The following is a 20,675-nucleotide window of genomic DNA, read 5'->3' as shown; positions in this document are numbered from 1 at the left end:
AAAAAAGCAGACATTTGAAAATTCAACTTAAATCCTGATTATGATACATGTAAGGTTGTTCTCAGAACTGGTGAGTATTTCAGTATGATTACAGTATTTTTGGACCTTTTTAATTGAATTACTTTGGGCCAATGCAATCAAATAAAAATAAAAAGTGTCAGTATTTTCCCACCACAGCTTTATTTTTGAGAGTACAAGGAAAAAATTGACAGCATAAAATATAAGACAGTTAATATTCTGTTTCATTGATTCTTGATGCTTTGACAATATTGTTGTTGTGAGACTCATGTCAATAAAGCAATTGAATTTAAAAGAATAAATCAAAAATGAAAAATCCAAATAATTAGACATTTTTGAAACTTGAAAGTTTGTGTGGTGGATGTTCAGCCTGTAGGTGTTTTTCTCATTTTCATACCTAAACTGAATAATCATTTCTGATTGGCTGACGGGTGCCCTTATAAACGTGATGATCAACTTAAGGGAACAGTACATATTAGACTGCAGGTAACCATAGCAACGATACCTATTGCAGGTTAATGTTAGCCAACTTGAATTGACTATACACAAAGTTTAAGACAAGGTTTACAAGCTGAAAACAGACTATTTCTAACTTCAAAGTGGTAAGTGGTTTTAGATCATATATATATGTACACTTATATATATATGTACAAAATACCTGGTTTATCAGTCCAGCATTTAGCGGTAAAATGGTTAGCTTATTAACGGTTAAAAGTTAGAGATCTGTAGGAGCTTGACCGACAGTTTGTGCGTCACCAATGAAAAGTACGATTTGCGGTTAACTTTGGACGTTAAATAGTTATTACCATACTTTAAGGTCCATAGTTTTAAGGTATGATACTTATTAAGAGAGTAATAGCTAAACTCTTCCCTACTGACCCCAAAATGAGGCCTACCCGCGGACACATTTTTACTATCTACTACTTGTATCAGCCTTTTTATTAAGTCATGCGCCGATCTGTAACGTTATTCGAGGATTCTTGTCAACTGCCTCCTTTTCTGGGGCTAGATTTAATTAAAGCCATCATTCAGACAGTAATGACAAACGCAGATCTGATGTGGGGTGTCTGGAGTTGGGTAGGAGTAGTTTATATTGGACTGAAAGGCGACATTGCCATAAAAATGTCTGACATCATCTCAGACTGCCATGGGCTGAGAACAACTAATTTTGACTGTGGGTAATTATTCCAAAACTGAATAGATGGCAACTTGTGTAGGCTAAATATTATGTAGCCTATTTTATGTGTAAGTGTATATCCTGCTGTTTCATTTAACTTGGGCTACAACTTATCCACCTGCATCCTCTTCATTTAAAATTTCAAATTATAGCAAGTAAGGAAACCAAACGTCCAAATACTGCAATTCATTTGTGTTTCTGAAGTTTGAAAGCTGCAACTTCCCTGTGTTTATTGCAGAGACAGTGCTGAACAGTGCCATCTAGGAAAAGGGTGTGCCACTGCCTCCTCCTGCCATACCTTGATTCCCATGCATGGTGATCCATGCAGAGCCAAGCCCTGCTGCACTGTGGGACACGGCTCCTGTGAGACTGGAGCCAAAAGGCAACCATGTATGTGTAAAGTATGTCCTCTCACATGTGTGCATGAAATATTTGACTCGAAAGTGCATTCAGAGGTATGTTGGGATGGTCTACGGTGCAACAGAATCCGCAAATACATCTTGTGCTCCATCCCACTCTGTGGCACAATGGCTGGCTTGCACTCACTGAGGGGGCGTGTGGGTGGGTGGTTGGAAGTGGCGCAACATCAAGTGCATGAGCTGTAAATTTACACATGGGAACTTGCCATTCCCCACAGTGGATAAGACACTCTCTGACTTAGTAATGTCTTTGCTGATATCTCACCTGTTGGAGCTTGGCAGGTATTATGTACAGAAACCAGGACCGAGCCAGAGAGTGTACCAAGGGGGTTGCTGGCAGCCCCTACTGTGTGTGCTGGAATCTGCCACGGCTTGTTTTTGGGGTGGGACACCATGACCTAAGGCAATAGGATGGGTGGGTGCGACTCTATTCACATAGAAAAGGAAAGGAGTAGTGAGAGATGAGGCGGGTTAGAAAAGACAAGAGTTACAACTGCGTCTAACCTTAAACCACTAATTTGACTGTCCAAAAAGGAAGACAACGGCTGACGTTCAATGTGCAACACAGAGCGGAAAGGCATGGGTTAATGATTTGTGTCATCTCTGATTGAGTTTATGACTTTGACAACTGTCCACTTTTAAGCACAAAAAAATTTCCACTTTACTTTTGCTTCATAGAGGGAGGAGGGAGAGGAGACGGAGGGGGAATGCTGTTTCTTTAAGAGAGAGGGAGAGAGAGTGAGTGAGAAAGAGAGAGAGAAAGGGAGGGACCTCTTTGCCCTCCAGAAACCAGGAAGGGAATTGAGTTGATCTGCTGCTGCTTGGTTAGCGCATACGGGGCTTTAAGCTGCACAACAGTGAGAGGGAGTGAGAGAGAGCTCCGGAGAGGAGGAGAGGAGAGGGCTGAGCTAACCCACAACAAGCACCACCACGGCCATCGCAGGTGAGCTAAAGGCACCCTGCCATCTCCCCGCTGTCTGCCCTGGGCCTGTCGACCAGAGGGGAGCAGGGCAGAGGAGGAGAGGAGAGAGGGAGGAATGAGGGAGGGGGACAGAAAGGAGAGCAGGGTGGGGGGGTTGGCCGGAGAGGAGAGGTGGGTCGCAGCAGTAGTCCCTAGTCAAGGTTCCTCTTTTTTTAATCCTCCTAAAGTACTTCCTCTGTACTGCTTTTTACCTCTGGGGAATCTTGAGATAAAGTTTATAGGATGTGTTCAAGGCATTAACTTTTCAGGCAGGTGGAAGCACTTAGAGGAGGAGGAGGAGATGGGGGGGGGGGGGGCTCTTGTGGGAGGGGGGGTACTGAACGAGGGGAAGGAGGAACCAAAAATAATTCTATTGGACAAGGTACAAGCAATATCAACAACTTTTCGGGACAGTGTCAATTGAAATGCTGTGTGCGGGGCAAGTTGTGTGCGCTGTGCGCAAGGCATGTTGTAGTGGCATTAGACTGTGTGGAATAGGAGTAAGTCATAATTTAGGTCAGGAGTTTTAAGTGTGCTTGAAATGTCACTCGAGTGTGAGCTGATGAGAGAATCCACCTCTGATGTTTGGTTATTACTCTGACAGTTGAGGCTGAAATGTTTTCCATTTTTTTCATGCGAAGCTCGGCCCCGTTTGATGGCTGGTCTGTACTTTAATACCTGGCAGCCTGCTAGCAACATACTGTAGTGTATAATTCAGCCCTGAGTGCTTACGTTAGAACAGGCTTGGAGATAGTGGGGGTGGTATGGGCAGAGAGAGCTGGGACACGTAGTCCACAGCGAGGGCTGTAAAACAGGTCAAATGGGGTTTCAGAACTCTATATCCCAGAGTGCCTTGCCCTTGGCCATCCAGGAAAGGGAACAGCCGCCAGCCTATCCCAACAAGGAGGTGTGGTGAGTGAGCAGCTGTCAAGCCAATGAGCGCAGGGGATGCGGAGCCGAGTTGTGGGCTGAAAATAGAGGGGGGTGGGGTGGTAGTGGTGGTTGGGGGGGGTAGGTGTCTGTTTGTGTGGGATCAGGCAAGGGCTTGCCTGTATGACTAGGGCCACTCGCAAGTTTCCTGTCTGGTAAAGCTCTAGCCCTGCCCAGAGACGGAGGCAGCAGAGCTGGCCGGCAGGCAGGGGAGGCAGATAGGGCCCGGGAAACATTTTCTGCCTATTTGGTAAGCACTCCAAAGACAGCCACACACACACACACACACACACACACACACACAGTGTCTTTAGACTGTGACTGAGAGGAGAAGAGAAGCGAGCAGGGGAAATAAATACCATAGCGTGTTGTGTGTGAAGAAGAGTGAAAGAGATGGGGCTTGATAGAGTTCAGAGTTCCTGACCCACTTGCAGTTAGAGGGAATGGCAAATAGGTCAGTGCTGAGTGTAAGGTGCTGCACAGAACACTGCTCAGAGAATAATTTTTTGTCTCAAAGTTTTTGTTCACTAAGTTTTCAACTAAGCTCATTGTGCATCAGTGTTGTTTTCATCTCATGAAGGAAAAGTATTCTTTTAATGATATCGTCTACTGCTGTGATTAAATGGCACTGCTGCTATTATTAGTAGAGTGAAAAGATGAAGACAGTTGCACATGCAGTACTGCTGCTTCTTTAGGGGTGTTAAAGTAATGCTACAAGAACCATAGCATCAAATGTTTGCCAGACTGTGGCAGAGCAACCATGCTGATAGCTGTCAGAGTACAGGTGGGTTGTTGAGTAATAGTTTGTTTGAGAAAACCTCAGTAACTTCTCTTGCTGAAGGGGAGAATATGTGACACATCTTATGACAACTGGATTTCCTTGGTAGGGTAGAGCGCCTCAGCTAAGTCCATGCAATATTAAAATAAAACTTTGTGCACGATACTTTAGAACTTCTGCATTTGCTGATTGATTTCTGTTTTCAGCTACTCACATCATGGTCAATCTCATGACATCTTTTTCTCCCAGTCCACTCATCCGCCCTTCCTCACCAGCATCTTGTTAAACGCAGATTCTAATCTCGCCTGTCATGTCCTGCTTGCTTGTGGCTCGTGGTTGAAAGACTTCACAGGAACCCTGACTGCATTGCTCGATAACCAGATGCATATTTTTTGGCTTTGCATACTTGTTGAACCCGTTTTTTAAACATGTGGGCACGGAGAGGGTACAAGCAGACATAGTACATGAAGACGCCCAAATGCTGGGAAAGTGTTTGGAATGCTTCTCGAAGGCAGCGGCAGACAAGGTTGATACCTTCTTCTTTTTTTTTATTCAGCTCAATGTCACAGAAAATATCTGTTGCAGTAAATAATGTTCTGATGTTACCCTGTATGCCACTTCCTAGGTAGAAGAAAAGTATAGTTAGCTCAAGTAAATTCCAGCAAGAGGTTAAACTAGGACGCCATGTGTGTTTGTGTGCGTGAGTGTGTGCTTGTGTGCACGCATGCATGTGCGTCTGTGTTACCAACAATAGATTCCAGGGGAATTGCAGGGGACTTCAGTGGCTGTGGGCAGGTCCAAGACACCACCCATCAATTTGGCGGTGAGGCTGAATACAGTTTGATATTCCTGTATGTTTGTGCCTACACCACTATGGCCTGAAACTAGCAGGTTCAGACAGACTGAGAAGACAGGTTGCGTGATGTCGCCGTGGCAGTTTGAGGCTTTATTTTAGAGTGAAATGTTGGCTGTGTACAATACACTACTTGTAACGGTCATTCTGTTTGTTCAAAGTTTTGTTTATGTGGTCAAATGATGCACTGTGGCCCATATGGCAGAATCCAAACTGTGTTTCTTTTTTGTACTTCTTACCAAACAGCATCATTTCTGTGCTGCTATTCTCTCTCTGTACGATACTCCGTATAAGTTACAACATGTTTCTACAGTTTGAATACCTTCATCAGTCTTTGGTGAATGCAGCTTCACTTCCCCCCTTATGTCTGGTTCCCCTGGTCAGCTGCTCAGTATACCACAGCTTCCAGCCTGGCTAGGCAGACAGACAGACCCCTCTCTGTTGTTTTTCTGTTGTTTGTGCTGAAGTCTAGGGGGAGTAAAGGGGCTTCTTCTGTTCTCTTCTGGGACATTTATTATGGAGAGGCCAACACAACCTGATCAAATTAGAGTGAGAGAGTGAGAAGAGGCTGGGATGTTTTTCAGGGTGGGGGTAAAGCCGGACTTTTCACACTTATACATTTGGAGTTAGATGATATGTTTTGGTGACATGTTTATTTGTTCATTTTCATTATAATCTATTAAATATGAATTGGTTGAAGGCCGTATGCTTTTCTCAAATGTAACATTTGTTGTTATATTGATAAGAAACAGCGTAGTACAGAGACCACAACCTCCTTTTAATTAAGCAGAAAGGCCGACTGATCAGGAAGAGGATATGTGATCAATCTAACACTGTCTGCTGATTATTTAGTGGATTGGTTTGGGATGAAACTAGAGAGAAGCTAGGTGGGTTGCATTAAGGGATGGCAAGACACAGGAGGGTGGGTGGATGTGTGCTGCTTTGCCTCCTCAGCAGTGTAAAAGGGAAGTGGGTGATGTGGTGGGTACTGTGCAGTGTAGAGTCTGAGACAGAGATGGAGCAATGATGAGATGAGAGCGACAGATGAGAGGAAGAGAAAGAGAGAGAGGGAGGGTCAGACAGTTGGGACAGAGAGATCGAGCAAGCAGAGAGCCGGTCATCTGATAACAGAGCGGGTTCTGTTACACGCCTGCCACAGACTCACAGGAAGTCCTCTTTCCCTGTTGGGCTGCGCATGCACAGAGTGGCGCAGCCTGGGCACGTTGGGCCTGCGGACTGACCAACTGGCCAGCTTGGGTTCTGCTGGACAACGCTGTGCTAGGGTGTAATACTGTTTCTAAAGCCATGTGTTAGATTTTGTTACACTTCCTGGTTGGCAGCATGGCAGTGTCAGAGCATGTTACTCAAGCTAAAAGGAACTCAGAGCATGGATGTGGTTTTATTACACTGCAGCTTGAGAAAGGCCACTGTCCTGAAACATGTGTAATAAGACTCATGACTAAGAAAATGAAATATCCACTAACAGACAAAATTATAGCTGTCATGACAGTAAAGGGTGTTGTAGTTTATAAAGTTTTAATGTAGCATTAATTTAACAATCTTTACCTACCAAACATTAACATTATTGAATGAATGAATTCATTTGATAATGTGGCCACATTGTTTTTTTTCTCTTCATGATGTGACCAGAAAAATAGAAACACCAGTGCAACGCAATACAAAAGCCTTGCATGAAATATTATCAGAATTAAAATGATCAGGTTTTGCTGATTACTCAAGTTGTTTTTCTATGTTGTGTAACTCTATCGTAACTTTTGAAGCTGTACTTTTTTGTGGAGTTGAACTGAACTGGGTTTATTATTATTATTATCATTATTATTATTATTATTATTATCATCATTATTATATTCCAATAGTCTAATATTTTTGTAGGTCTCATTTAGATATATAGAGGAAATACCAGAAATGCATTGCATTATAATGCAGTGCCATACATCATAAACTACAGACTCAAAAATAACCATAAAAGTTGTAATTCACACCTGTCATATTGCACTGCATTACAGTGTTACTTTCTATTTTTCTGGGGACTATATATATATATATATATATATACATATATATGTCTATATGTGTGTGTAAATTTAGGCAAATTTAGAATTTAGTTTGAGAGCTTATATGCTAGAGATACAGATTTCACTTCTCTGCTATCTTTGCTATCTGGCAGCGCAAACTTAGACCTTTATAAGGACATCATAAAACCCCTTGCTAGTTTCCTCAAATTAAACTTTGCCCAACTTGTGGGTGGTTACATTTCCTCTTATTGAAGCAGGTTACACCAGGTAACTGAATGAGTTTATCATTGACATCTGAGCTGGATTCCTAGGCCACCATATACTCAGGAGTTTTGAGTGAGCTTGTGAGTTTAACACCCTGCCTCACCCACTACCTTTTCACTTGCTTTGTGTCTGTGTTTTGGCAGCGCTTCCTGGTTAGTTTCTAGTGAAAGCTGCCAGGCCCAGACCAGCCCTTGCAACTTCAGTTTTATCAGTCACTTGCCCTCTTCCTGCTTCGTTCCCAACCAATCAGGTTTCCTTCCACTACTGGCAGCAGTGAGTCACTTGGCTGTGGCACTTGCTGAAAATCCACTTTTCCTAGGAACTGCCACCCCCTCCCCATTCCGATTATCTTGCAATATCCTCTTGGTCCAACCTTGAACCTTCTTGACCTGAGTGAAGTGATTCCCGTGCAGCAGGGCGGGATAGGCAGGGCTGTTGGCATAGAGGCCAGCTGAGATAGTCAGTGAAATGAGGACAGGAGAGAGAAGAGAATTTAAAAAGAAAGGTTGACAGGAGTAGAGACGAGTGCCAAGGGCCAACCGAATTCTTTGACTTGCTGACTGATAGCCAGATTTTTTATTTCCAAGTACTGGCTTTGATGTTTTGTTTCTGTTGCACTTTAATCTTAATACAAACACCTGTTGTAGTGGAAATATATTAATTATTCTGTTATGAAGTACTGTAGCTACTGACTGCATACTCTTCACCCGAGTAAAAGTGGAAGTAACATGATAGAATTGTTCTCTTGTAAAAGCAATAAGCTAATAACACTTCACAATCAAAGTAACAATTGCTCTCTATTTCAGTAATAAAAGAGTGGCCCATCTGCGCCTCATTAACATTTACGGGTTTAGGGATCAATGATTCAGTTATGTTTCCTCTGATTGCTACCTCTTAAAGTTGGGTGGCTCAGTAGTTTTAAATTGTGCATTATTTTTATGAGGCAAACACATTTTGCATGCCAGAGTTTATGTAGAAAACTACTGCTTTTGAATAAATAAAAAGGACCAAAAGGGCACATATTTGCTTTAAAATTCAGTCCAACCAAAAGGTTCTTGAAAGGGAAATATTAAGTGCAGTATTCACTATAACTATTGATACTACTTTTCTTTGATAGTGTGATAGTAATTCTCTTAATCTTTTTCTCCTGTTCATCTAAACCTCAAAAGCATGGTTGTGTACTGGCATTAAAAAGTGCCAGTAAGCATTTATTTCCTTATCTATGAAACATTTGAGGTTGCACAGGGTTAACAGTTTGTTCCTTTTTATTTAGGAATGACTGGTATGTGTCAGCCAAAGACAGAGATACTTTGAGAGTGGAAATTCTGCAGACCTTTCATAGATGATACATATCAGGAAAAATAAAACCACTTTTACTAACTGCAACCACAGCCTGATGTCAACGTGTTTGTCAGTCAAGCAACTTGGGCGTGACTGCCTTGACATAGATATTCAGAACACACACACACACACACAGCACAGTCAGCTGAAGTAACTGCCTCGTAGGAGACCGTTGTTAGCAGTTTTGTCCCTGAAGTGTAATTTTGATATCTGTCCTTGCTGTGTGTAGATATATAGGAAGGGGTAAAAGAACGTTAAGGATGAGATGGAGGTGATGAGGGCGGGGATGAGATGGGTGGCTCCTGCGTTTTAAGCGGATGTTTGACTTGCAAAGCAGGCCTGGGTGCTCACCAACCGGGCATTGAGAGAAGGCCCTTCCCTGGAAGTGGAACACCAGGGACACGGACAGCTACTGCGCTGCTTTGTGCTAGGCTGCGGGCCTTGTCACCCACAGGCATGAATTAGTGATAAGGAATGTTTCAAGCCATGAGGAGGTGTCAGGATCAGGTTTGTTGCACTGTGTTTCCTCTTTCTTAGTGCTCTTTGCGGGTTATTCGGGGACAGGTGGCTCCTGCATGCAGAGTAGTCCCTCAATGCTTTGTTGGCACTGAATTGACTTTGTGTGCGTGTGTGTGTGTGTGTGTGTGTGTGTATGTGTGTGTGTGTGTGTGCGTTTTATCTCCTCTCAGCTCAGCGTCTTTACCCTACAAAGCCGTGACCCAGGGTCAGCTGTGTATGTACGGGGGATAACGTGTACGCAAGCTTGCAGGAAAGCCTGGTCTAGTGCAGGTGCTGTGTGTGTCTGTGTTGGAGAAAAGCAGGTTGGCTCAGGTCTGGATGGGCTCACAGAGATCTATTTCCACCTGTGAAGGACGTGACCGGTAGCCATGTGGTCGCCCTTTTCTCTTGCATTTCCTCCATCACCGTCTCACTTCTCTCTCTCCATCTCTCTTTGTCTTTCCCTTCACCTCCTTCCTCTCCCTCAGCATATTCAGATGAGGGTTAGGATAATAACATTTGCTCCTGCCATGTCTGACAGTCCGTTTTCATCAGAGCTTTGTGAAAGACCTTGGCAGTGTTTGCAGAGGCTTTGTGGTCAGCTGCCTATCAAAACTGAATTGAGTTAAGGGAGATGCACAGTAAGGGGCAAGAAATGCTGGAGCATTTTGCTATTAATCAAACAAAACAGTTCTCTGATCTGTTATTTGAATGTACAAACTATTATTTGAATGTTCTCTTTATCATAATGCTTTGCCTAAATGTAAACAATCATTGACCCATTTAAAGGATCATGATAAGTTGGAATCTTCTCTCCTGCCTACCTCTCTAGAGAGTTATTTTTTTAAAGGCTTACCTAACTCTAACCAGTGGGCAGAGCTGACATGCAGCCAGATCTCAAGGTGTGGAGCTAGATAGGCGGAACAGGTATGAAGGAGGAGAGGCAGCCAGGTTAGGCAGGTTTGGTAGTGAGGTGTAGCGTACAAACATACCGAGGACCGATCTGAAGGAATGTCATTTGAATGCCTCGCTCTCACTCGATGCCCCCCCCGCTGCCCTCCCCGTCCTCCCCCGGCCTCACCCCCCGCTGGGTCTCCCTGGCAGATGGAGAGGGGGGATTGGAGGGGGCGGATGTACGTTTCGTGCGTTATTGATGTCTCTGTGATGTTACTGTATTTGCGTGTGTGTGTGTGTGCGAGTGTGTTGATAGAGAAATCGAGGATGGCTTGTACTGCCGAAACCCCCCTCCCACTGCGCAGGCTTCAGTCGATCATTTTAATCTCCCCCCACACGTGAGCGAGGGGACAGCCTTTCCTGAAACTTGGCACACAGTAGAGGGTGGGGTAACCAGTTCAGACCGGATTGACAACCTCCCTTTTTAATACTGTTCCCTTGCAGCTTGTTGCGTGTCCTCTTCCTCCTCTTGTGGAGTTTTTCCACAGGGTCTGCTCTGGAAGCCCCCCTCGCTCCCTCCCCCCTTTTCCTCCACCTCCCTCGCTCCCCTCCCCGGCTCTCAACTGACACAGAGTGCACAAGCTGCACAGCCCAGCTCCCAGCATGCATTCTGATCCCCACTGCCCTCTGCCTATCTGTCCTCCACGACCTCTTACTTGGTTTCTTTGCACGAGTGCATGCACACATGCCCGTAGATGTAGGCGTTTACAAGGAAACAGTTACCCAGGCACCTGCACACGCACACATATACAGTATGCGCATACATACACATCTTTACTTAGTCATGCGCCTACTCATTGTGTTTCAGTGGGCAGAATGCTTTGCCAAATGCAAAATTGTTGTGAGCCGCTGTTTATTCAGTAGCATCAGAAACTAATTTAATCGCACATTGTCACACTCACTGTATGGTAGTAATTCTGTACATACACCTGTTGTGCCAGTAGATGTGCTTTAAAGTCAATTCCAAGCAGTTGTGATGTGCAGCACTGTGGTGTTACCTAATGGCTTATTTCTACTTTCACTCTGTCAAGGTTGCAGTAAAAAGGAGTATAACGTTTGACTGTTTTTTGTTGGGTTTTTTTTTTCAGTTATAATTTGTCGGAGCTCCTTACGTGAGCTACTCCTTACAAAAAAAAAAAAAGATCATTTACGGCGTTCAACATGTGTGGCAATGTTCATTGTGAAGTTCAGTTTCAGTTCAGGCACACATACTGCACATAAAAGTTTAATTGGGCCTTTTTGGTTGTAAGAAACACATCATAGTGAAGGATTTTGATGTGGATGTGTATAATAATATTTTAATTTGAGACTATGTTGGTGTGAAAAATCAGAAGAGAAGTTTTTGCATTGCCAAGATATTAATGAATAAACATGGCTTGTTAGAGTGAATCATTTTAGATTTTATTTAGAGACACAGTCACTACACAGTTTACTTGGTCAAAGGTCATTAGCATACAGAAAAATAATGTACACACTTTGTCAATTTTTAATCAAATAAGTCACTATTGCAATCACTACAAAGGTGGCTGGCTATATCAGGTTACAATCCAATCATCAGTATTCATCAACCCCTTATATACTGTAGACTGTAGACAACTTTTTATAACTGTTTCTTATTGTTGTTGCAGTTTGTCTCAGTGTGTCAGATGTTGCCATGATTTTTAAGACTTATTTTTGACATATTAATAATTTTGCAGTCTATTTTCACTCAGTTGTCACACCTTGCTTTCGCTGATTGCCAAACACATTTTATAGCTGATAATAATGCTAATTGGTATTCAACCTAACATGACCCAACTTTGTGTAAGTGTAATTTTTGCTAAGATAATTCAGAGTACATTGTGAAGTGTCTATTTTGTCATAATCCCTTGTACATAAAATTTTAGTTATATTTTTATCTTTGTCCTCCATGAACCTTTGGTTTGTGTGCACAAGTTTGTGTTCTGAAGTGCTCTGGTGTGTATTTCTGACTGCGGTGAATCATTTAATCAATATTCCTCTTTCTTTCTTGATCCACATAAAGAATGTCATAAACTGATATATTATTCTCTTGCTTGTCTTTCCCCTCCATGTCATCCCTCTATCCAACTCTTCCACCCTCAGACAGGCAGACGGACAGACGGCAGGACGGATACACGGGTGGGGGCTGTGCTAGGCGGCTCGGCGGCAGGCTGGTGGAAGATGTCGTCAGGAGCCGGTGGGAGGGGAGGAAGGCGGCTCAGGGGGACTGCAAGCAGTGGGGGTGGAGGAGGGAGAGGAGGGGCAGGAGAGGCAGAGGAAGGCCCCGTGGGGATCCCTTTCCCCGAGCACAGCGCAGACATCTTGGGCAGCCTGAACAAGCAGCGGCTCAGCGGCCTGCTGTGTGACGTGCTCCTGGTTACACAGGACCGGGAGTTCCCAGCTCACCGCTCTGTCCTGGCGTCCTGCAGCTCCTACTTCCACAAGCTCTTCACTTCAGGGGCCGCTGCTGACCAACATAACATCTATAACATCGACTTTGTGGCAGCGGAGGCTCTGGGAGCGTTGCTGGACTTTGCCTACACAGCCACGTTGACAGTCAGTCACAGCAGCGTGGCTGACATCCTTGCCGCTGCACGCCTCCTGGAAATCCCACCTGTCCAGGACGTCTGTACACACCTGCTGGACACCAAAGTGCTCTCCCCGCCGGTACAAGACCATTATATCTAGAAGTGACATACAGTACCAGTAAAAGGTTTGAACACACTCCCCCATTCAAGGGAATGGGAAGGTGTGTCCAAACTTTTGACTCATCCTGTTTGTTGAAGTCAAATTTAAGCTTTGAGATGAAATTCGTTCTGCTCTGCCTTTGTGAGTTAGTGACACAATAAGAAACCCATAGTAAGTGCTGAATGAATTCATGGGAAAGCACAGACATCTAAAATGCAAAACACTTAATGTGTGAACTGTTTTGCATTTTAGATGTCTGTGAATTTGCATTTAGATGTCTGTGAATTGATGAATTAGATGTGTTGTGAAACTGGAATAACTCACTCCAAATCTAGTTCTCCTGGTTCTGGTGTCTGGTCATCATACCATCCCCTTCATTAAATAGTCAGCATAGTCAAGCTTACATCATGACCTTTATCAATCTCTCTCACTATGCCAGACACACGCCCACATCCTCTGGGTTAGTTCAGCACTTACTCATGCTGAGCCAAAAGCGTGTATGGAAGGACAGCATGCTCTTTCACAGACTACAGACACAGCATATCGCAGCTACACTTCAACACGGTCAAGTGTAGCTGTGATATGCTGTGTCGTGCTCTACATCATGTGATAATCACAACAACGCTTCACTGTAATGATCACATCATGTAGGGCATGTCAAAGACCCTGGGTGTCATGGCCCCTGGGTGTTAACCTGTTACATCCCAGTCTGTGGCGTCACTCGATTGACATTTACACATATCTGTTGTTACATTTCACACGAGTTAACTTCTCTTCACAGCCTATAATATCTTCAAATCAAGTCAAGTCACTTGATTTGGCATAAAACCTTCAACACTGACACTTTTTATTTGACAAATGAAAACGTACATGGGGATCTGTGCCCCTTTATTGTCGTTTATACACTCACCAGTTAGCCATGTCATTTTGCAAAGTAGTTATTATTTGTCATTGCACATGCACATACCCACAGACATACTGAGCCACTGGGTGCACATCTAGGATACCAAGATCTCCTCAGGTCTGTAGGTCTTACAGTTGCTGATTTAGGTCTTCCTTGTTGGCCGCCATCTTAGCTAATATGCTTTTAGAATTTGATTTTTTTTTTTATGTACTTTTCTTACTACTTCTTTCTCTTTCCCTTTGTTTTTTTTGTGCAAACTTTCACTTACTTTTCATTTCTCCTTCACTCACTCTGTTTCCCTGTCATGTTTCACTAGGCGGGCAGTGAGCGAAGAGATGAAGATGAAGATGAGGAGGGGAAGGGCAGAGGAGGCAAGGAGCAGGGGAACCGGGTTCGGGCCCGGGAGTACCTGGAGTACTTCCAGAGAGGGGCTCACTGGAGCAGCAGCTGCAGCACGCCAGAGCTCAGGGACCTGCCCACACACCTGCACTTTAACCACGGCAATGGGGGGACCCCCAGCAATGGGGCTCCTGGTGGCCCCGGTGAGTACTACTCCCCCCTGGCCCTTGCCTTGGCCCAAGCCCCTACACAAGAGCCAGAGGAAGAGGACGAGGATGAAGAGGAAGAAGACGACGGGGAGGCAGTGCAGGGGAATGGAGCAAGCCTCGGGTCATCTTACTACCCTCCATCTCAAAATGGGCACTTCTACCTCCCCCCGGAGTCTAGGCTGGGGCAGGACACAGAAGTGGAGGACGGCAGAGAGGTGATGGCCAGGGAGAGGGGTTCAGCCAGTGCCCTCCTGCAGCAGATGATGGACTCCATCGAGAGGCAGAAAGAGCGTGCAACGACCGGGGAGGAACAGATGGATGGGGACGACCCTGATATGGAATTTTACTTGAATTATTTTAACAGCACGCAGCATGAGGATACAGCTTCTGCTGCTGTGACACAGGGAGTGCCGCCGCTCTGGTTATCACGGGGCAGTACAGGCCAAGACAGAGTAGGTGGAGGAGGGGAGAGAGGGGTTGGAGAGAGAGGCAGTGGGGGTGGAGGAGGAGGAGGCGGAGGAGAGAGGAAGATGCGCTCTAAGGCCTTCCAGAAGTGCCCCATATGCTCCAAGGTCATCCAAGGAGCAGGCAAGCTACCCCGCCACATCCGAACACACACGGGAGAGAAACCCTATGAATGCGCCATCTGCAAAGTGCGCTTTACCAGGTAAGCCCAATTAATGAAGTGACTACCCCATGTCACATGTACTAATAGTCTTGGACTTGGCACTGTAAACAAACCACTCTGCAGTAGGATACACCACAAAGCCAAGAGCAGGAGCATTAGCACTAACCAACTTAGCTTTGCATTAAGGAGGCAGTGCAGTTTGTAAATCTCAGTGTTTATGTCGATCATGGTCTGACTGAGTCGCCCTAATTATTATTTTTTTCTTTTAATGTCACATTGTAGCTGAATGCTTATCAAAATGGCATGCTGAATAATCCAGCTCAGAGGGGTTCAGGTGGTTATAAAGGTCTGTTTTATTGTGACAGCCTCCATAGCAAAGTCCTGGAATTTTAACATAGGGGTCCAATAAAAGAAGGCTGTGCCTTGGTAGTGTTATCTAGAGGAGGGCTGCTATAAAGTGCAGTGTTCTGATACAGAGGGGGATTACAGGCCCTGGATGGTGCTCTATGCGCTCCAATGCAGTAATTTGAACTTTTGATCTCTGGTTATGTTGATTATTGCCCACGGCAGAGTAGTTACACCACCCCTCTCCTCTCTCTCTCTCTCTGTCACTCCTTTACCTCTCTAATGAAATCTGCCATGTGCAGCTCAGATAAATGTGGCTAGTCTTCAGCAAGGGACCTCAGTGCACATGGTTTCCCTGTATTTGGGAGTGCTGTCTTTTCCTTGAAATCATTCCTTTAATTAATTAATCAGTGGACTTGTGCTGGAAATAGATGCAGTAGGCTAGAAATACCCAGAACCTCTGCTAGCATGGCAGGTAGGGAAGACCAATCTGAATCTACCTTCTGGCTAAATTCGACCGGCAGTGGGAAGGGGGGTATTGTAATCTTAATCCTGTTTGATCAGGGTTAAGAGTGTGCCTCGCACGGTAATAAATCACTCCTGTCCTTTAAATAATTCACCTCTGTCGGTGTGCCACTTTGTTCCAAGTCTTCAGCTTGTGTGTATACATGTGTGTACAAGCATGTACATGTTTCTCCTCACCTATGTTTCTTTGTTAATTTTTATAGTTGTAGCATGGCTTGTACAGACTCGTGAGGGTTGCATTAGGTTCATTTGTTTGCTTGTATGAAAGCTAATCCACTTACATGGCGTGTGTGTGTGTGTGTGTGTGTGTATGTGTTGTGTGTGCGTGTGTGTATGTGTGTTCAGATGTTCAGAATGGAGTTGTCTTAACTACGCTTGTTTGTTTAGGAGCCCTCTGCCCTGGGTGCAGAAGGGTTATACGATTTAAGAGATCGGGAACTGGTGAGATAGTAAGGGCTAAAGGGGGGGAGGGGAGGACAAGTGTCAGATGAAGGCCAAGGCAGCTTAATAAAGTTTAGTGGACAGAGTAAAAAGTTCCTGGATGTCGTGAGATGACATAAGAATTAGATTGTTGTAGAACTCGTAAATTATAGGAAAGTAATTCTGTCACGTCAACTATTTGATTTGCTTAGAAGTGACACTAAGTCTTATACGTTCAATCAAAATGCAGCTTGTGGGGAGAGGCCGGAACTAGGCTGTAAAACTGATGACGTTTTGCAGACTCATCACTATTTCAAAACTAGTTTTCAAGTTTTAAAAATGACTTTGGAATTTTTCAGTTGCAGAGAACATTGAAGTATATGTTTTCTGTTCACAAAACACAAGTATTTTGGGAATCTGTCAACCGGTGGTGGTGTTGTCCTCAAAGAAAAGTTAACAGAAATCATAAAAATGCCAACTGACACAGTGAACGTTGAGCTTTCTTGTCAGTCCACAGTTGCACTCTTGTGTGCAATTACACAGATAAAGATGTAAAGTTTATGGCTTCTCCTACGTTGGCGTGGCTGCCGTCACAGAATAATCCCATTGGACGAGTTCCAAAATGATGGCTGTTTAATAGGAAATAAAACCAGCATATTTAGCTGATGATTGTACATGTGAGAATTAATAATATATTTTGAGTTTATTATATATTTTGTATATGATGTATGTGAGCTGATCCTCTAGTGCATTTTAATTTTTTTGTGTGTGTGCCTGTGTGGATTCTGATGTGATCTTGTTTATTTTTCTCCCTCTCAGGCAGGACAAGCTCAAGGTTCATATGCGGAAGCATACAGGAGAGAAGCCTTACCTTTGTACGCAATGTGGAGCTGCCTTTGCTCACAACTACGACCTGAAGAACCACATGCGTGTTCACACAGGCCTGCGCCCCTACCAGTGCTCCAGCTGCTTTAAGACTTTCGTGCGCTCGGATCACCTGCACCGCCACCTCAAGAAGGACGGCTGCAACGGCATCCCCTCTCGTCGGGGCAGAAAGCCTCGAGTGCGAGAGCCCGGGCTCCTTGAGGCTGCCCCTCTGGGCCTGCTGAGCCCCGGCTCCGACACTGGCCCTGGGCCTCGTACCATCAGGGGACGGCGGCGTTCAGAGGCAACCTCAGCGGCAGAGGTGGAGGTGGATGCTGGAGCCCATGCACACAGTCCTCAGCTGCAGGAGTTGGCAGGAGAGGCAGGGCCCTGAGACTGCAGGGGTGACAAGGACACTGTTGGACACCGTAGTCACTCTGCACCGCCTGTGAGACAGGCCAGTGAACAGAGAGGAGAAAAGGCAAACTTTAAAAAAAACAAAAAAACAAACAAAACAACTAACTATTCCTCTATAAACCAAATCAGGGTGTCACAAAAATCTAATCTTTATATTTCTTTCTCCTTTTACTTTAGGAAATGGAGTAGACTTGCAAGCACTTGAGTCGGTTTATCTGTCAAAGAGCAAAGAACGCTTCAAATCATGCACCCATGACGTCCACTTTCTGGGCCATTTCTTTCTTTATAATGTTAGGGGTTTTATACATTGGCATACGTGCTTAGGCAAATGTATAATAGATACAAAGAAACTCTGAGCAACTATGCAGTTGATTTAGATTTTTATTGGTTTTTGTCCTCACAGCCTTCAAGCTCTAAGCAAGGTGTCTGTCAAGCACCTTCTGGCTGCTGTACGGGTGAAGCGAGGACAAATCCTCCCAGTGAAAAACAACTCTTTTTCTATTCTTTTGCAGGTCTGAAATGTACAGTTACCATAGAAACAACATTGCCACAATATGGCATATGCAAGGAAAACTCACCACAATTTTGATGCAACAGTTTTTTCTCTCTAAATGTTCCAGAAAGAATCAGACAAGGGTTTGATTGAAGTGTTACTTACTCTATAAGATGCATTCTAAGAATCTATGGTTTGTCTTATTGAAAAACAAATTTATGTTGAGTCGAATCCACATTAATGGGGGCTCGTCAATTGCAGGACTAGGGAAAATGAGGGGTGGAGGGTTTGTGTTTTTTAAAGCACTACCATTGTCAATTTATCTGTTGGCTTGACTACGTTGCCTCTTATCCCTCACAACCCTGCAATTTCAGCGTTTCTGTTTTCCCTTTTGATTTTGTCTTAATTATTTTTTTGTCGTTGTTCCTTTTTGAGTCGACTGCTTCGGGTACTTGACACTTTATAATTGTATACATGTATATACAGCAGGTGGTGATATGACATTGGTCCCCTCTTAATGCTGAGGTGTACTTACCCATTGGGATTTTCCTCTTAGGCTTGATGTCATATTTCTCACAGAGTGAAGCTTGTGGGTGAACGAAAACAATTTGTATGAATGTTCGATGAAAGAAAGCATTGAGTCACCCATTTGTCCTAAACTTAACACTTGACATGTATAGTTCCTGCCCAAAGGATAAGGAGGTCGGATGAATGAATGTGCTTAACTTTGTGCAGTTTTTTTCGGAATCTGTCCTTGTGTGACAAGGCGCGGGTAGCATTTAACCAACCGCAGGTTAAAGGAATGGCAGGGAGCCCAAATGAGAGAGTGACAAAGAGTACGAAGAAGAGATGGATGAGCACCTTTTTTTTCTATGTTTGCACAGCTTTACTAAAGATATCCAACAGAGCGAGAGAGAGGTATATTTAAAGGAAGTGGGCTGGTGTTGGGAAAGGAGTGAGAGGAGGTTTATGTATCATGCTTATTCCAATCTTTTTCGCCCTAGGGACCACACAACCGTGAGGCAACCTGTATGATGAAGAGAGCAATAAATACCTGTCCAAGTTGGGAGGCCAAATAGGAGCGCAGCTGCAGCTGGTTGATGGGGGAGGGGAACAAGGGAAGGGGAGGGGGATCTCACAATGTCTGTTGCATTCCAAAAAATAATCTCCCCCAGCTCAGCCACGTTTCCAGGCAGGAGGGGATCAAATCAGGCCTTTTCTCTCTCTCCCTCTCTCTCCCTCTGTAGTCCTCTAATGCCCCCGAACCAGCCTGGAGGGGATATTATTATATTAGAGCCTGGTGTTACTGTGGGTAGGACGCCTGGTGCTGGCAGTTCAGTGTGCAAGTGTGTTTACATGTACGTGTGTTGTTGTGCATGTGTGTGTGCGTGGCAGCCCAGGGTCCCTCTGGCCACATCATCACTGTGTGAGTCAGCCACAGCCTGTTCAAACATGCACCCTGAGCTGCCAGCCCCAATGCACTTTCTCTGTCTCTCATACACAGTCGTGCACACGCTCACACTCACTGGGTCCAGGTATCCTGTGGAGAAGGGGAAAACTCCAGAGCTGACATATCTGTTTGAATATTGTCGGAGACTCCATACATCTGGATTTGTTAGTCTTAAAATATCCAAGTTTTGTGTTATTGTACTCCACATCCAATGTAATTTTCCAAACTAGCACGTTGAGCCTTTGACTCAAGAAGAGAACATGCATGTGATTTCGAGTCCCCCCCCCCCTTAAACCCTATAATTTCTGCAGTAGTGCTGTAGTTCAACTATCAGTCCTTTTGCACCTTAATTGGAAAGAGACAGGTTATAAATGCACTTTGTTACTGAGGAGGGCACTTTTGTCAACGAAACGGGTACTTTAAAACAAACCAGTTGCAAATGAGATCAGTCCTTTCTTCTGTCCGTGGTAGTGAAGTTGTGCTCCTTCATTGGTTTTGTTCAGGTTTTGACGACAAGCTGCCAAAAAAAAAAAAAAAAAATCAAACCAGAAATATATGAGGTCAGATCTCTAAAAGAGAAGCCAGGTTCCGATACAAATATGTTTTGTGACCTTAAAAAAACTAAATTAATTAATGTAACTGATTGCACTTGAAGTTAGTTGTTAAAAGAAATCTAGTATATATGTCTTAATGTAAAGCAAGAGGATGGAAGGAGGAGGCAGACGAAGAAGAAAGGGCACTGTGTGTGTGTATGTAGGCACGCTACTTTTTTTTTTTTTTTTTTTTTTTTTTTTTAGCGTGCATGTGCACAAGCATGCGTTGCTGGCTGGCAGACTGGAGGGTCTCAGGACAAGCTTGGATAAACAAACTTCGTGTCTACCCCATCTGTTCACCAGCTACTCTCATAACTACACATGTTCTCCGAGGAAACCACGGTGATAATAGGTCCACGGTACCACAGAAGCAAAAATACCATATTGTAAAACAACTCACTGGACAGTTGCTTGTTTACTTCACAGCTCTCTTGGTGCAGATTTGCATAACTCTTTGTTTACCCTTGTCGGTCATTGTCAGGGGTTGGCTTGGTCTTGAGAGTTTTAGCTTCTATTTTTGCTTCTCCGTTATGGTAAAGATGGGTTTATTATTGCACACTTTGACTCCCAC

The 20,675-nt window shown here is 44.2% G+C and overlaps 1 protein-coding gene across 2 annotated transcripts; it reads left to right on the top strand.

The window, feature by feature from the left end:
- The first annotated feature begins 509 nt into the window (after nt 1-509).
- Nucleotides 510-20,299, top strand: zbtb7a (zinc finger and BTB domain containing 7a). Of its 2 annotated transcripts, none has more exons than XM_042417492.1 (5): nt 510-620; nt 1,434-1,585; nt 12,333-12,896; nt 14,138-15,036; nt 17,107-20,299. In XM_042417492.1, the coding sequence occupies exons 2-5, from the start codon at nt 1,508-1,510 to the stop codon at nt 17,543-17,545; spliced, it is 1,980 nt and encodes a 659-aa protein (XP_042273426.1). In that variant the 5' UTR covers nt 510-620; nt 1,434-1,507; the 3' UTR covers nt 17,546-20,299. The 2 variants fall into 2 exon arrangements, with proteins under 2 accessions (XP_042273426.1, XP_042273427.1); XM_042417493.1 differs by lacking the exon at nt 510-620 and adding an exon at nt 2,293-2,557 and having other exon boundaries at nt 1,499-1,585.
- The last annotated feature ends 376 nt before the right edge of the window (nt 20,300-20,675 follow it).

This window comes from Thunnus maccoyii, chromosome 7, assembly GCF_910596095.1.
Source record: "Thunnus maccoyii chromosome 7, fThuMac1.1, whole genome shotgun sequence".
In the NCBI taxonomy this organism is placed as follows: Eukaryota; Metazoa; Chordata; class Actinopteri; order Scombriformes; family Scombridae; genus Thunnus; species Thunnus maccoyii.
This window is presented reverse-complemented; position numbering and strand designations above follow the sequence as displayed.

Excerpts from the sequence above, each read along its gene's own strand:
- zbtb7a (XM_042417492.1), top strand. The coding sequence starts at position 1,508 with ATGGTGATCCATGCAGAGCCAAGCCCTGCTGCACTGTGGGACACGGCT. Across the intron at positions 1,586-12,332 it reads TGGAGCCAAAAGGCAACCAT|ACAGGCAGACGGACAGACGG; the intron begins GTATGTGTAAAG and ends TTCCACCCTCAG. Across the intron at positions 12,897-14,137 it reads CCAAAGTGCTCTCCCCGCCG|GCGGGCAGTGAGCGAAGAGA; the intron begins GTACAAGACCAT and ends ATGTTTCACTAG.